General features: G+C 39.0%; 2 protein-coding genes across 6 annotated transcripts in view; both read left to right on the top strand.

Annotated features, from left to right (window-relative positions):
- The first annotated feature begins 2,472 nt into the window (after window positions 1–2,472).
- On the top strand, window positions 2,473–7,832 carry nkx3-2 (NK3 homeobox 2). The gene is made up of 2 exons (XM_088385835.1): window positions 2,473–3,078; window positions 7,009–7,832. The coding sequence occupies exons 1-2, from the start codon at window positions 2,721–2,723 to the stop codon at window positions 7,431–7,433; spliced, it is 783 nt and encodes a 260-aa protein (XP_088241961.1). The 5' UTR covers window positions 2,473–2,720; the 3' UTR covers window positions 7,434–7,832.
- Window positions 7,833–10,508: 2,676 nt separating this feature from the next.
- Window positions 10,509–17,228, top strand: part of rab28 (RAB28, member RAS oncogene family) — a 34,104-nt gene continuing 27,384 nt past the window's right edge. For 2 of the 5 annotated variants that reach the window (XM_088385885.1, XM_088385875.1), the window contains exons 1-2: window positions 10,518–10,874; window positions 14,799–14,895. In XM_088385885.1, the coding sequence (XP_088242011.1) occupies window positions 10,800–10,874; window positions 14,799–14,895 (172 nt within the window). In that variant the 5' untranslated portion in view covers window positions 10,518–10,799. Of the gene's footprint in view, window positions 10,875–14,798; window positions 14,896–17,228 lie in introns of all 5 variants that reach the window. The other 3 variants (XM_088385851.1, XM_088385871.1, XM_088385860.1) reach the window with 3 other exon arrangements.

Raw genomic sequence — 17,228 nt, 5'->3', positions numbered from 1 at the left:
TTATGAAATTAAATTCCGCAACAAAGAAATTAATTTATCGAACTGATGTCCAATGCACTATTTGTTTGAGTCAAACCCATTCCAGCCTCCTTTAATAATTCGTATTAAGGTAGGTTAGTAAATCCAACAGTTAAAATAGAGTAATAATATATGTAAAAGTGATTGATATTTTTTTAAATTAAATATTTCAATCACTTGCAGCAAGTCAAACATCTATTTTTTCTGGGTGAAAAAAAATATAGTTATTCATTTATATTTTTAGCATAACCTGACTTACATGCATACATCATTTTATTAGAAACAAAATATCAAAATCTTAAATAAATTTGCATTGTTTAAATGACACTGGCGATTTAAACGTTTCGCAGCCATGCAAAATGTTATATACGCAGACGATTAAATATTTTTATGAAATAAATCACATTGCACTGAATTAATAACATCTAATAATCGATATTTAAACAATAATGAATAAGATTTTTGTTGTCATTTTTGGTTCTCTTGAAATGTGATTCTTTTCAATGGCTCATTTCCAAAGTACGGTATTCAGCTTTACAATTCATGTCGTTCTGTATGTTTCATTTAATTTTAATTCCGTGTTTATCTGAAGTTTTTTTTTTTAAATGAGCAATATTTGCCATTTTGATTATCCATACATGCAGTTACAGAAGGAACAGAAACACAAAGCACGAGTACAGTACAATAATAACAAGGTGTGCTGTTGCATGAAAATATCCAGACGTTATCGTTACTGGATCATTGTGCTTTTTACAGCGACAAACGTAATTGAGCTCTGCAGCTGAAGGACAACTGAGATCTGAACTTATTGTATTGAAAACTAATGAAATGGTAATATGACCTCGTTGTTGTTCCGCAAAGCTGATACAGTCCAGCGACCACTATATATATAGTAATTGGGACGGTGACCAAAAAAAATACTCATACGTAATTCCATTATATTTCACAACGGATGCCTTTATGATTACGCAACAAAATCCGGGATTTCTATTTTATTCAAGCTAATTTACAATGAGAGTGGACGACAAACGAGCAAAGCAAATATTACCATTAAAAATAAAATGTTCCTTTTTTTCCGTCCTATCTCAACTTGTTTTTAATTACTTTTCTATTTTGTCAATTTATGCGTTAATTCTTCAACACGTTAAAAAAAATTCTCGCATAGTTTTAAACGTCTTTTAAAACAATATTCTTCATTTTATGCATTTCAAGTAACGTAATAAGTGCACTTTAGCTCATATCTATGGATATGTTTTGAATTAGCACAGAATTACATGTTTTTCTTAAACACATTTTAAAGCGTTCCTTTTTGTAACAAACCGAGAATAAGAAATAATTTATCTTGATATATTCCTTTAATTTAAAATTATGTATTAATATTTTATATTACTTATTATTACTCGAAATTGCTCACCAAGTTTTCCCTTTATGCCTTTATTGTTACTTAAAAACGGAAGATGTTTTTGATTCACGCAATACGCCAGACATGTGGACCTATTAAAAAAGTAGAAATTTAACACACACATGACAGAGGCCTTGTTATTTTTATGAAATTTGGTCATTTATTGTTGTTGTTGTTTAAAGAAAAAAAACATTTTCACCTACGAGGAATACGTTCGATTTGCTCCTTTTATGAAACAATCCATTCAATCCATTCATATATTTTTGAATAATCGTTCTAGTTGTATTTTTTTTGGTAATGTGTTGTTGTTTTTAATACACTATCATTTATCATTACATCTTTATTTTACTATGACAAGATTCCACTCAGGTACGGGACGAGGTGACAAAACGTGGAAAACAAAGTAACACAGCCAAGTGTCAACAAAAAAGTTTTTTTTAATTTTTAATTTAATTACTTAGACGGCTATATAAACTATAGGAAACCTCGTAATATAAAGCAGATTAATTTTAAACCGTGTATTTCTTAAAATAAATTTGTGGTTGGTGAGGTGAGGGGTCCGCATTCCACTCGACCAATGGGAGGCGGCACTGGGAGACCGTCACTCACAGGTGAGTCCCGGTCAACAAACAAAACGTCGTGTTGACGACAATTATGATTAGATGCGGATCACTAAAACATGAAAGAGTGTAATTTGTGCATGTCCTAGGATAGGCAAAAGAAACACATCTGGGTTTTACACAGTTGACAGATCTGAAAATTTGTTTAGGTGGTGTGGATATTGTGTCCCAATACAATGTTGAAAAGTCTTAGGTCAGTGCAATTGATTAAACTACCATTTACTCAAATATGGTCCATTTATGTCAGTAAGTAAAGGTTAAAGTTTTAAAATACGTTCGATAAAATGCAACAGCTGAGTAGATTGTTCTGATTTGTCCGAGTATCTTGAAGGCAGCGTGACGTCGCTGACAATCGCCAATCCGGAAGTGGTTTGCCCTCGGCTTTCGACCAATGGTAGGCGGCGCTGGGACGCTGTCAGTCACAGGTAAGGCAGGGCAAAAAAAGAAAAAAGTTGTCTGAAAAGGAACGCAGCTCATAGAGAGCCCGAGCTGATGGCACAGCTATGCGGAGGGACAGCATCGCGCCAGCGGACTTAGCAGCGACTTGTTTCCGCGGGGATGCGAGCGAGAACGCGGCACTCAAGCGGAGCTCAAAGTTCATCCACGGATGATCTGACACCCATCTTCTCTTCCCGACCCGCCTAAACCCGTCACTTTGTTGAAACTTTCGCAATCTGAACATGGCCGTTCGTGGCAACTCGCTCATGCCCTTCTCTATCCAGGCCATCCTGAACAAGAAGGACGACGGCAGACACTTGCCCGATTTGGACGTGTGTTTCTCTAAGACTACGTGCTGGAAAATATTCGGGGACGTGCACGCCGCTTCCGGCGAGCCGCCCGAGAAGGGCTACGACTCGGACTCGGGGTTGAGCGAGGACAACGAGGGTAAAGCGCCCAGGGTCGTGCACGGCCTGCAGCCAGAGAAAGACGCCGGGACCGCATCGGATGTGCCCGAGGAGAGCCCGCAGGAGGAGACAGACCATGAATCCGCAGCCGTGGACAACACCAAGAGTGACAGTGAGCTCAATAACGCAGCGGGTAAGAGCGCAAATGCCTCGAAATACAAGCAAACGTCATCACTTAAAAGATTCTATTCATTAACATATGCATTTTTAATATTAGTGCAGGATAAAGCAGTAAACATGACGAGACTACATTGTTTCAAGTGTTCGTTATAAATGATTTTTTTGGTTTTAATTAATAAATAATGACGTGACAGTGTGGTGATTAATTTCCACGCAGAAAACATGACGAGACTAAAGATTTTTTCAAGTGTTCGTTAGAATTGTTTTTTTTTGTTTCATATTAAAAAATACTGACGTGATTAATTTACGTACAGTAGAAGAATTTTGTATCTAGCCTAAAACGGCTTCTAACCATACATATCAAGCTTAATACTGAACAATGAGTGATCGACGTTATGCATATTTATTCTCAAAGCCTTTTTCACTTTAAAGTTACGTTAATCTAGTAGATTTATATATATATATATACCTGATAAGAAGTTAAAGTGCAGATTAAGCACATGGGCAAAATTCCCCATATAAATGCGCTTGAAAAAGTAATTCACGTCCCCGACGCCCCGCATCATTAAAAAAATGTTAATGGGTATTAAGTAATCTGGCCTTGGAAGGATGCCTCTATAGTGCCACTATTTGCGTTCTAAACGACTTTATGCATATTTATTATGGCTAACTACACTTTACTCAAGGTTTTACGCATGAGTCACGCAGACCCCCCCCTCCCCCCCGTCCCACACGTCATATTTGCTTTTGTCTTTCAAATTCTGCTGATGATTTGGTTGCTCTGCTTCGTATGACTTACAGGGTATACAGCCTGTGCAACCCTAACTTTTAATCGTACTCCTCGGATGCTAATAAAATTTAGAATTTAATTTTTATTCGATTTAAGTAACGCAAACGTGATAGAATAAAAGTGTGTTTCATAACAGTTTCAACAATTATCTTATTTAAAGTAAATAAAACTAACTTTTGATAGAATAATGTCTCTATCAGTAATAAAGACCGTTTATGGTGTATGCCACATTTGACCATTAATCTGATTTAAATGTAAAAAATAAAGAATTAAAAAAAAAGGAATGAATGGCTGTACAAACGTGTTTTCTAATTTATTTAAGACTACAAAAACAAAAATTTCAGTTCTATTTAAGTCATAATAATAATAATCGTGGTAAATAAAAAATAATATACTTTTCCAAATAGATGACTTTTACAAATGCGTGTGTCCGCATGAGAAATAGTGATGAACTTGCTTATGATGAAAATGCTTATCTGTTTTCTGTTATCTTCTTTGAAGAAAATGATTTTATTTAAATAATAATGACAGTGAATGGTAGTGTACATATACCGTATTTTGCAAAGTCAAGTTTTTTTAGGGTGGGGGGGGTGACTGATTGTAACAGTGAAAATATTATTGATCGTCAAAAGTCTTTCTGATTCATTTTACATAACCTATTGTTTCCTATGATACCAGTTTAGTATATTTACCGTATTTTGGTAATAATATTGTTAGTTCCAATTTTAGTCTCGAGGTTTAAAAAAAGTATCTATCCATCCATTATCTGAACCGCTGCTTCTCACGAGGGTCTCGCGTGCGCCGGAGCCTATCCCAGCTGACTTTGGGGAGCAGGCGGGGGACACCCTGAACTGGTTGCCAGCCAATCGCAGACCCTGAAAGACATGAAACAGTAAATATTTGGACTTTAAGTTTGTTGTTCCTTAACTAACAACACTTGCTTTAACTTTGCTAAAACTGAATTGAATGTTAGAAAATAAAAATATACGTAAAAATAAGCACAAATCAGTAATCTCATTGAGCTTTGTGGTCATATAGTGGAAAAGTGGCATGATTGTTGACGGCGACACATTCGTTTCTAAAAGTGTATTGGTTTTTGAATGCATGAAAAAAAGGGGGTGATTATTTTGGGTACCACTAGAGAACAGGTGACTAACTCAAAGTCCGAGCCATGTCATTTTTTGTGGCTCTCTCAAGTAAATAAGGTCCTTCCTACTTCCTGTTTCTTACGAAATGCATTTTAGTTTGCATTGCATTTCAGCTAAAAGTTTGTATAGAATTTTTTTTTTTTTTTTTTTTTTAAACACTTGCAACAGATATTCCAAGCATGTTTTTCACTACATCCCTTTTGAACTCAAATCCAACAATAGTTATCCTTAAAGACACTGGTGCCTTGAGATATGAGTGACCTGACTGAATAGTTTTTCAAGATGTTGTGACTATTTATTTATTTATTTATTTGAGCAAAAAAAAAATAGAGATTACCGTTGTGTGGCCCTAAATGTATTTTTACACTGATATCAAAAGTGTTTACTATTTCTCTAGAACGCCAGCTTTTTTAGATGTCTAATTTTTTGTTTTTAAGTTTGACCAAAACAGCTTGCACAATGTGGATTTTACCATTCGTTGTAATTTATAGCAATTATGTATCAGGGGTGAAAAAAAATTTGGTGTCACAATTGTGCATTAGTTAGCACGTCGCCTCACAGTTCAGATGTGCAGGGTTTGATCTGGCCTTCCTGTGTGGCGTTTGCATGTTCTCCCCGTGCCTGCTTGGGTTTCCTCCGGGTACTCCGGTTACCCTCCACATTCCAAAATCATGCACGGTAGGCTGGTTGACAACTCTAAATTGTCCGTAGGTGTGATTGTGAGTGTGAATCGTTGTTCGTCTTAATGTACCCTGCGATTGACTGGCAACCAGTTCAGGGTGTCCCCCCGCCTACTGCCTAAAAGACTGCTGAGATAGCCTCCAGCTCGCCCCGACCCTTGCGAGGACAAGTGATTTGGAAGATGAAGATGAGGAATGAAAAAAAATCCACCATGTGTTAGAGAAAGACAAGGGCACATTTGGAGTCAGCGCAAAAATATAATATGGAATAGTTTGCCTGCATCTCTCGTTAAAAAATGCAAGCATTTGTTGACCAGGCATTTCCATTTAACCACAGTCTGAAGCCATGACAACCAATCTATGGAAATCTTATCTATACCAAATTGAGTTTGACACCCCTACATCAGAAGAAGCACTTTGAAAATCACTGCTGTCCCTAATATTTCCGCCTTTGAAAACAAGTTTGAAAAAAAATATAACCTCATCTGATTTTAACTGTATTAATTGTAAAAACAAAAAACTCATCACAGGAACAACCACTCAAGTTTACAGATGCCCTAAAAGTCTAAAGTAACAATTTATTTGTACTTCTAACTTCCCTCACACTCATGGAGTGACTCCTTGATTAACCCAAACTCTTCCCAAAAATACTATTTTATTGAAAAAATGGGGGAATTTTTATTGTTTGAAAACACTCATTCAAAATCTATTTTTCTTGAAAAATGGCGGTGGGGGGGCAATGGAAAAAAACAGGGAAATATCTAAAATATGGAAACATTTAAAGGGAATTAAGGAAAACATCTGAGAATATGCAAATATGTGGATGCCAAGCTACATAATGCAGGGGTCGACTGAAGTTTTAAGTTGCAATATCACCTAGCACCACTAGATAGTAGAGATGTCTTAGTTGCGCTTAAATTTGTGTCTATTATACTGCCCTACTGTGAGTAGACCTAATATTTCTTTGCACATTTGGAATGATAATGCGGGACAAATGTAGTACCTCAATATTATTTAAAAAAAATCGTCACTATTGAAATTTTGAGTGAGTTATTTTGTGAAAGAATGCACAAAATGAGTTTTTGCACTTCACTTTGGTTTGCTGTTTTTAGAGGGTTTGCCGTCCTTGAATTTTTTGCCTTTTGCATTGGGGGAAAAATAGTGTTTGACGACGTGTGTGGTTTTCTTTAAACCCTTTGTTGGTGGGTTAGGATAGCGGATCGTTAATATAGCAACAAAAAATGTATTATCAAAAATGTATGCTCTTGCACGTGACAAGCATTCCAACAAAACCATTCCTAAAGTGTGTATATGACATATTTTAGACTGTGGCTGCGTCGCCGACGAGAAGACCGCCGAGCAGCCCAAGGCGAGGAAGAAGCGCTCGCGGGCAGCCTTTTCCCACGCGCAGGTCTTCGAGCTGGAGCGCCGCTTCAACCACCAGCGGTACCTCTCCGGACCCGAGCGTGCCGACTTGGCTGCCTCCCTCAAGTTGACAGAGACTCAGGTCAAGATCTGGTTCCAGAACCGCCGCTACAAGACCAAGCGCCGTCAAATGGCCGCCGACCTGATGGCGTCCACGCCGGCTGCCAAGAAGGTAGCCGTCAAGGTGCTAGTGCGTGACGACCAGAGACAATACGGCCCCGGGGAGGTGCTGCGGCCCCCACTGCTCTCCCTGCAGCCCTCCTACTACTACCCGTACGCGTACTGCCTCCCCGCGTGGACACTCTCGTGTACGGGGAATCCGTGAAAACACAGCGGACTTTATTTATTTGCAGACTTTATTTTGGGGCGGTGGGGGGGTGTATAAGGAATTTTGACAGCCCATTTTTCCACCCCCAAACTGAAACCGAAGCGGAAGTCAATTACAGGACCTAATTGGACATTTGTTGGTTTATATATTTACATCCTACCTCTGCAGTGATTGACAGGTGTTGTTTTTTGACTTTTCATTAAGTTGCAGACTGTGTGTTTACTCCCCCACTCCCCTCTCTTATTTTCTTGCTGTATTTGTAAAGGTAAGATATTTTCAGCACTTTTTTGAAAGCATTTACAAAGCAAAAATCCATCCTTAAAATGTAACGTGTGCTTTGTCTTGTGTTTTGAATGGTACAAAAATATTAAAACATATCAGTTTACTCTCATCTGATGCAATTTCGTTTTGAGCTTTTATTTGCTCTCTGTCGAAATAGAATCTAGATTCAAGGAAATTAGGAGAAAAATGTCAAAGAAAAATAAGCATCGTATTACAAAAACAATAGGCAAGAAAATAACACAAAATGATAAAATGAGTAGAGAATGAAAGAAATATGTGGCTTTTTATGGCATGGATCCAACTTTGATCTGCTGGTTCCGTTTCATAGTGTTACATAAAACAAAAACTTTGTTTTTTCTTAATCTTGCATTAACCCAATGATGTGCCTGCCTTTTTATTTTCTGTTAAAAATTTAATTGATAAATGAGTCTTCATTTGGGTACAGAAGACAACCACCACTTAAAATTCTTATGGAGGACCAAAACTGCAAAACAATCCAAACAATCAGGAGAAGAATATTAAGGATTTTATTTTTTATTTTGACAGTTTGGTTTGAAATATGGTTGGGAATATGGCATTAAAAAATAGTTGTGGTGCTTCATGCACCATTGTGTTATTTTATGAAGATAGGAATATTGCTAATCACTAAATAAAATCTAACGCACACTGCTAATTTATAGCATCAAATGTTTACAAGTTGAAGAGTATAATTGTCTTCAATGGCCACTATTCACAATAATGGCCTTTATAGCCTGGTTATTAACTTTTTTCTATTCCTGCACGGCCAGTTATAATTCCTTGATCTTCTCCTTTTCCTCTTCTTTGAAAAAAGTTTGTTTGCTGTGGGATTTTAGGCTTTAAATTCATCAAATGTCATCTAATATCTAAAAAACTAAATGATTAATTTTCAACATCAAAACAAGTGACATTTACCATCCAAACAAACATGGTCTGAAATTAATCTATTTTGAAACACATTCTGACTATATTTTCTAATGTACTACTTTTGTCGTATTGCTGAAACTTGCCATCAAGCACATGCCATCTTGTGTCATAAAAAAAGACAACAAATATACATACACAGAGGACTGTTTGTCAGGTAAAGTCATTGGCTTCTCTAAATGACAGCTATACATGTTCTTATTTGAACATATGCCCTGTGCCTCAAAATATTAAGCACAGGGCATATATTCATGTTTCCTCGTGGGTTTAAATGGTTTGAATAGCATCCATTATGCTTGAATGTAAGGCACCACACTCCAAATATTCTGAATCTGACATCTTCTATCCCCTCCCCAAAAATTTTGCAGAGACTCACTTTGTCACCTGAGTAGGGCAGGTGCAGAATCACCATCATTCATCCTGATTGGAGGAGAAAAGTGTTGAAGTGGGGGAGACCTAACCCTCAACCAGCACAAATGAAAAACACTAAAATATTGCAGTATATTGTTGCCTTCCCAGTGGTCTAATTGCAATTCCCCCCCAATACTGTGACTATGATTTAATATGGAATTCTTTTTTCAAGATCTTTTTCACATGAGTTAAAACAATACAAGGAATAACAAATAAAGGCAAATGTACCATAAATTAATATGAAAGGCAGTTTATTTATCCACTTCAATTTGAGTTGTTAACAGACCAAACACTTTTTAAACTTTTTCCATGGCAATTTCACAAATTTTTCCCAAACAAGTGTCTCATAAACATGAGTCAGTACGCCATAAATCAGACAACAATAATGTAAACAAATCTTTGGGTTTAATACTTTTCATTTTTTCATGAAACAATGATATGTAAACATTACTTCATTATGATTTGGATTTGGGTTCGATTAATTGTGTATCTCCGCTTCCCAGTCATCAATATAAAAAGGAAAACTGGTTTTTCTCTCTCCATGAAATTAAGGAGCTCATAGAGCTCTACTGAACAACAAGAGGCACAAAGCTGAGAGAATTTGTGCCTGTGAGTATTGTCGCATGCTCCATTTGTATGTATTGCTGCTCCAGGTGTGTTAAACTCGAAGTTTGTTGAAGGCTTATAATTGCCACAACATCTATGCTAAGTTCCTTTAGCCTGCCAATGACGTTTCACATTATATTTCAGCATTAACCATCGGAATGTCATGAAATGATATGGTTTGGTTGAACACTCTGGTGTTTAAAAATACAAAGATTGAGTTTCTTTTGTATCATGTGTCATTTTTATAATAAACTCCAACTGCGAATGACTTATAACTTGAAGCATGCATACTTGCCATCTCATTTTAACAACAGTGAAGCAAGTGTCTTTTTATCTCCTCAAAGTGATTTTATACAAAAATCTCCTATTTCTTGATAGCGAGTGAGTGACAACAGAGGCTAAGAATAGTCTAGAAAATGGGCTTTAATAAGTTTGAAAGTGTATTTAATACATTTAAAGTATGTTTTTATCAAAAATCTTGTCATGGGGAAAACATAACATGTTTTTATAGTCTCTCTAAATCGCGAAATTTGACCTCTTGCAGGTGGGTTTAAACGTATCATCGCGATAAACGAGGGTTTAGAAGGGGTTTCCATAAAACACTAGAAAAGCTCATACACGTCCAAGAATATGCCGCAATATTTATCCGGCATTTATGATAAAATATGAAACGCGAGACAACGCCAAAATTTGCATATTTTTCTATTTTCTTCGATTCAAGTCGAGTTTTGTTACCATAGTAACGTAGTAGCGCGTCACACTGGACGCAACCATTCTGAAGGCTCGTTGTTGTGATTACGCTTCTCAAGCACTCCCACGTGGTTGTGACGATAGCCACCGACGCAACCGTCTGTCCGAGAGCTTTAGTGTGTGCTCATTTTTCCTTTTTGTACGGACTATTTTTGTTTTTTTACCTGTGTGAGTGTTTGAGCGACTGAGCCCAGCGTGGCGACGGAGTTGGTACAGTCAAAATGGCGTCCGCTTGTTTCTTCTACACCGTGCTAATCCGTCAGTGATATTAGTCGGCGAGTTTATATTTTAATCCTTGTATTGAGCTATTTCTTCGCTTTGAGGGGGGTCTCGATCTTTCTGGCAGACACTGGCCGAGCACACGGCTGCGTCATGTCGGACTCGGAGGAGGACAGCCAGGACCGACAGCTAAAAATTGTGGTAATCGGCGACGGCGCTTGTGGAAAGGTGAACGTCACATCACGCACACTTCACTACACTTCACAATAATCGGGTCAATTTTGCCCACACGTCACGGGCGTGTTAATTATTCTACGTAATCCCATGATTCCGATGTCTGTCGGGCTCGTCGGGGCTCTGCTCTCGACTGCAGCGCCTCCGTGGGTCACCATGGCGACAGACGCTAACCGACGCATGAGTTGACAACAGGAATGAAACGTGATCGTTTCCTTCAAATACAGTGAAATCATTTTCTTGAAGCTATATCACCCACCCGGAGATGACACAGACTGTTCGTTTACCAAATGTTTCAATGCAAATGTTTGAATTTTGAGATTTTAACAAAAAAGTACATTAACCCGAATAGCCAGAGTTTTGGAAGATAATGAATGTTCTCATTCCAAAACGCCTACATTTTTTGGGGGGGGGGAGGGCGCTGGAAGGGTGTGGTGTTACGATCAGACAGGAGTCAGTTCCCAGCAGATAGGCTACATGAACTCCCCCCCCCCGCTCCCCTCTTGCACTGCCAGGTGTCCGCTCATCACTGACTTACCTGCTTGTGTGTTGGGCTCAGAAAACACCATACCTTGCGCCCCCCTTTTGGATTCAAGACTGCTGACTGACATCTTGAATGCCACCCCACACCTCCCTCCTCTTATTAATGTCAATTTGCCCGGCAAATTGCAATCGGATCGGTTTATTTTGGATGCCATTCTCCGGTGGTATTTTGGCCTGCGGTCGTTTCGTCCATTCAGAAAAATAGCGAGATGTGGGAAGGCTTGTCCATCTGAACGGGATGTTTTTGAAATTTTCAGGACTCTCCTGTGGAGTCAGAGTCTTAATATGCCGGTCTTAACTTACACACACGTCTATTTTTCCACCTGAGTGCTCAGGGGTTTCTTCAATATTTGCTGTTCCCTTTAGAAAGAAACCAGCTTTGAATGCAATGTTAAACATGAGGAGTTCAAACATTTATAGTGGAACCTCCGACGTCGCACATGTCTCAAAGCTCATCAAATATAGAACAAAATATTTGGGAAAATGTTCCTAAAATACTGCATGTATGAATAATCATAACGCATAGCCCTAAATTCAAGCCGGATCGAAATGATTGGCTCTGCACATGTGTAGGGTTGTAACTATCACTTATTTTAAAATACTAATTTGGCAGTTATTTTGGCAGTGAATTGGATGTCTTTATTTGAAAACGGGGACATTGTTTCAAATAGGCGGTGCAAAAAAATACCCAGACGTAAATTCAGATTCAGTTAGGAGTTAGGTCTTTGACATGTCAGAAAATTAACATAAAACTTGATTGTTGTTTTCCAAAGTAAAATCAGAAGTTTGCAAATAGTTGCTAATGTGTTATTTACAGACTACAGAAATCTGAGATTAGTTACAATTGAGGAGTTGCATTGCATGGTCGTCGCGACTGTGTTGTTTTTCTCTGCTCTCCAAGTTTCTTGTTTCAGTGGAACCTCCCCCCTATTTCCCGGCATTGGGATCACTGGTGACCCTGTGCTGGAGTGTCAGGATTACGCCAGCGTTCAAATTCACTCTTCCAATTGTATGCTAGGAAAAAAAAACTACAAAGGCCCTCCGTTTAAAGGAGGAAAGCCAAGCTACTGGGACGCCAAGACAAATGTCCGAGCGGGCCAGCACGAGCATGAGGGATTAATTTTTGCTGTCCAAGCTCGTTATTCCGGTGTTGCGGCTGATTGTTTGGGCTACCTAAATGAGCCGTAGTCTCCTTGTTGCTGTCATTATTCAGTCACTCTTGAGGCCGCGACAAGCTGAGACTGAAACAATCTAGAGGTCACTGAATGTCCAGAGGAATTAAGTTGGCAGCACAGTGGAACACATCCACCTCACAGTGCTGAGGGTGGGGGTTCAAATCCATGCTTCGGAGTTCCCGCGTGGAGTTCTTTTTCTTTGGGTTCTTCCTACATTCCAAAAACATGTAAAAAAAAAAAAAAAAAAGCTTGTGTAATCACATTCAGAAATTCAACAGTAATTCTCAAGTTTGATTGGTATCGTCACAGAGGTATTGAACGATCGATATGATTGTAGTTGTACAACTGCACTGCGGTCGGCCGCTTCTAATATTTTGATGGTCATGTAGCTAAATAAGCTCGCCCGAGCATTAGAAACAACCCTGATGTTGCAGTTCAATTCCTTGAAAATGTATTTGTTGTGGCACGAGTGCTCAGATGTTGCATTGACATTGAGGCAAGCTAATAGACATCCAATGCTTCCTGTTTCCTTCCCGCCACACATCCATCAAAATGAATTCATGTTGGCTGCATCAAAGCCACAGATGGGCTATTTTCTCCCTCCCGCAACGGTGACAGTGATGGAGATTTCCTAATTTGTGGCAATTATTTGGTTTGCAGTCCGGAGACATGACACACGCACGCGCACATATATATGGGTACCCACACCTGTTTTTGTCATTCTCACTTGACAGTTCCATCCGCACAGCGTTCCCTCAGTTGTTGGGTTTTTTAACAAGTCTGTGAAAAGGATTTAAAAATAAAGTCAACGTCATACTTTGTTGCACGGTCTCATAGACGCATGGCAGATACGCTGCGGAAAATGACTTGATATGATGAATTACATCAGACTAGTGGTATATAAGGGAAATCATCAGGGAATGCAAACTTGGTTTCTCAATTTTAGGGTCAGGAGTCCTCAGAACCCAAAATTGGTTGTGTGGAGGATTACATAAAATAGGTAGTTTTAGCCAACATTTTAAATATTTAATGGAATAACTCATTAAATAGTTCATGGAATAGCTTGTTAAATTCGAATGCAGAGCTGAATAAAAGTACAATGCCCCCCCCATGACTTACGTTAACATTTCCAAATGGAATAATCCAGAGTTCATTGATTCTGGGGTGGATACTATAATTGGTTGATGCATATATACGCAATGATTTTGATGCAAATATACAAATGGAAATCCTTCTACTAATTGATACATTGTTTTATATAGTAAACATACCATATGAATTCTTTGGAAATATTTTGGTACTTTTTTGTTTTATTTAATTGCATTGTTCAAGTCAGGAATGTCGATCTTTTTTTTTTCCATTTGAGGGCCACATGCAAAAACATCCAAGGATGCAAGGGCCACTTTTACATTGACTTTATCAAATCCACTAAAGTGATTATGTATTATAGTCATATTGTTTTTTTTGGCAGTTATTTTCAACATCTGTTAAAGGTGAGAGGGTAGTTTAGGGGTTTTCATGATTTGGGGTTGGCCCACAGCCCTGTATCCCACTGGAATAGATCCACCCCTGCCCTGAGTAGATATCCAGTCTACATCAAACCAAAATAGTTGTTAATAAGATGATGTTACTTGAGGGTCTCCGTTAATGTGAGCTGTTCACAAATGAGACAGACAGCAGAAAGTGGAGGAAAACAAATGTTGCTTCTAATTTAGTTGTTTAACGGCCTCTCAGACTATTGCCATATACGACCCTGCTTCCAATTTAGTTATCGTATTTTTTGTTTTTAATTGTTTACAGTTCTTACCGTTTGTTTTTTATTGTGAATTTGTACTTTCTTGTGGTTGTGGTATTACCTCTTGGGCCTTGGCCAGGACTCCCCTGAAAAAAAGACATCTGCCGATCTCGATGGGATTTTTCTGGTCAAATAAAGGTAAAGTAAAAATGAATCAAATAAATGATGGGAACATTACGTTACTTTGGGAGATTCATGGCTTTCCATTGCAACTGACACATAATGGCAGTGCCATTTCCAGTATTTAAAACCGAAAAATCACTTTTCATATGTATCAGGAGAATAAATGAGTTTTAATGTTCTGCGTTTCTCCGAGCCAAAAAGAAAAAAACCTAACGTCTTCCAGTGACATGTTGTTGCTCCCTGCTGACTGTGGCGTCTCCCCTTTTTGCCGCTGTGTTCCAGACTTCACTCGCCACCAGGTTTGCTCAGGAGGCCTTTGGGAAGCAATACAAACAAACCATCGGCCTGGATTTCTTTCTGAAGAGAATAAGCCTTCCAGGTGAGACACCTAACAACAATCATCTGGGAGTGTTCGCTCCCTCACTCAGGGACCGAGCTGGCACACGCGTTTTGCGCACGTTCAGTACCGACTATAGTACGTATCATCTTAATAGGCCAACATGTTAAAAACACACAATTTGTTGCTATGTCATTATGAAAAAAAAACATAAAAAGGAAAGAATAGAAACTAGAGGTTAAGTCAAGTTCTTTTTGTTTTATCAAATTTCAGGTAATTGAGGAGGATTGATTTTATAGTTAAAGTAGTTAATCTCCTTTGACATTTGCGTGACAATTTAATGTAAATAACCATCGTTTTCTTTGACAAAATGTAACTTTGTAATGTTGTCTGCATGATGACGAGCGAAAATGCATTTGATGCTTTTATGGTTTCATTCCTCTTCTTCAAAATTCTTCAAAAAAAGCAGAACATTGTGAGCTCCGGTCATCCAACTGTACCTTGAGCCCTGGTTCATTTTCACAAGACAATAGACTGAAGCGTTTTTATTCTTAACCCTCGGGGTATTTTGACTAAATCGTGTCACCGTGGTATTAAGACACCTTAAAGGCGTTTTAATTTGTGGATGAATTGTACAGTGTCTCCTTTAGCAAATCAAGAGGAAGGCCAGCATCTTGGAACAGATTGTGTTTGACCTTAGAGGTCCCACTGTATTTTATATTTATATTTCCAATCATTTTTTGGACCTCTCCGTATTTTCGTGTCCCAGCGTTTCTCGCCAGAGGTTCGGGTTAATTCTTCCCATCAACCGATCCCAGCTGAATGTGTCTTTTCTGGTGGCGCCTCATTGTAGCGCGTCTGCCACTTCTCAGACTTATTCGCTGTGAAGGCTCTTCCCTCCAGAGCAAACAGTCCACAAGGCCGGTGGACGGCTCACGTCCCGGCCGGGCCAGCCTGGGCTCATAATCCTGTGGGCACAGCGCAGAGTAAATACATGAACAGTTTTATGTTCCTATCGTGGATCCCCAGGTTCAACCGATCTTTGTCCTGTGCCATATAAAACATTCGTGTTCTTATTTGTTTATGCCCGGCTTGTGGAATACAACTGCGCTCTATGGGCTCATTAGTTTTGTAAAATAAAACATTTATTTGACCTGTTCTATATTTAGACATTTAGACATGACTTGCCACCATGTGAAATAGAGATATATTTTTTTGTCAGCTTCTAAAATGTCAGTTTTTACTCTCTGCCAAGGCCCGAACGGCACTAGTCTGCAAAGTTTCTGTATTCTTTCATTACTAATAAAACAACATTAAGTAAAGTTGTGTGTGCAAAGTAGAGGTTATGCTGATTTGCGAGTTGGACGAAGGATTGTGTTTTGATTGTGTGTCTGTTTCGGCTTATGAGACGCGGGAGAACTGAACCCCCAAAAATGTTGCGGTAGAGCCCGAACGAAAAGAGCCGACCGTAAGCACCGTCCCGGCTCAGCTGGACTTAATATGAACTTCGACTTAATCCCATGGCAACCCCCGTTGTACGCTTCTTACTGAACCTTTGAGGGCTAAACTGCGCACCTTCATGTCAACACCGTGCACATTTATCTGTATCACTGGAGCGGCAACAACACTGGCTCAACACTTGAGTTGTTAAAGGGCCCATTTTCTGGGGAATTGGGTGTTGATGAGCTGAGGAAGAGGAGTATGACTCGACGATCTGGGTGGTCCCGAACTTTGTTAGGACCATCACCCGGCCTTTAGTTGGAGCGGTCGTCCGGGTCTCCACGGAGCCGTAACCATCTTTTGCCGCAGTGTTTGTGTGCGTGTGTGCGGCGGGTGGGTCGAGGGGTTAGCCTTTAAGCCCTCTCACCATGAAGGCCCAGCTTGTCAAATTTAATGTACATTTTCCAAGGCAAGGAGAGGTGAGTCGAGGCCGACTGGCACATAACAGCCTCCCCTGTGAGGGGACTTTAGAACAATACGTTGAACACCAGATGTGAAGGGTGGGGCAATAAGGTTGGAATTTTAAAAGCCTCTTTTAAATGGGACATACGAATAGATACAGCCATGATTCATATGTGCCTTTTAATTTAGAACCAAGCGAATATTGCCCTAAAGGTGCTATTAAAGTGAGTCAAGAATGTCGTTTGTTTTTACAGTTAGAACAAAGATTGACTTTTTTTTTTTTCTCAAGAAATGAACAACAAATACCCACACTGTAAATCATTGTACTTCTGGGAAAGGTTCGTCGTCATCTTTTTAGAAGATGATGAAGAAGGCTACTCATGGGAACTTTGGTTTTCACAACAAGGATTTCCTGCACCAAAAGGCACATTGACACCTTTGGCTACAATGCGATGTGGTACTCTGGATGAGGT

This window comes from Syngnathus floridae, chromosome 1, assembly GCF_059516105.1.
Source record: "Syngnathus floridae isolate MCC-2025c chromosome 1, RoL_Sflo_1.0, whole genome shotgun sequence".
Taxonomy (NCBI): Eukaryota; Metazoa; Chordata; class Actinopteri; order Syngnathiformes; family Syngnathidae; genus Syngnathus; species Syngnathus floridae.
Note: the sequence above shows the minus strand (reverse complement) of the source record. Positions and strands in the feature narration are given on the sequence as shown.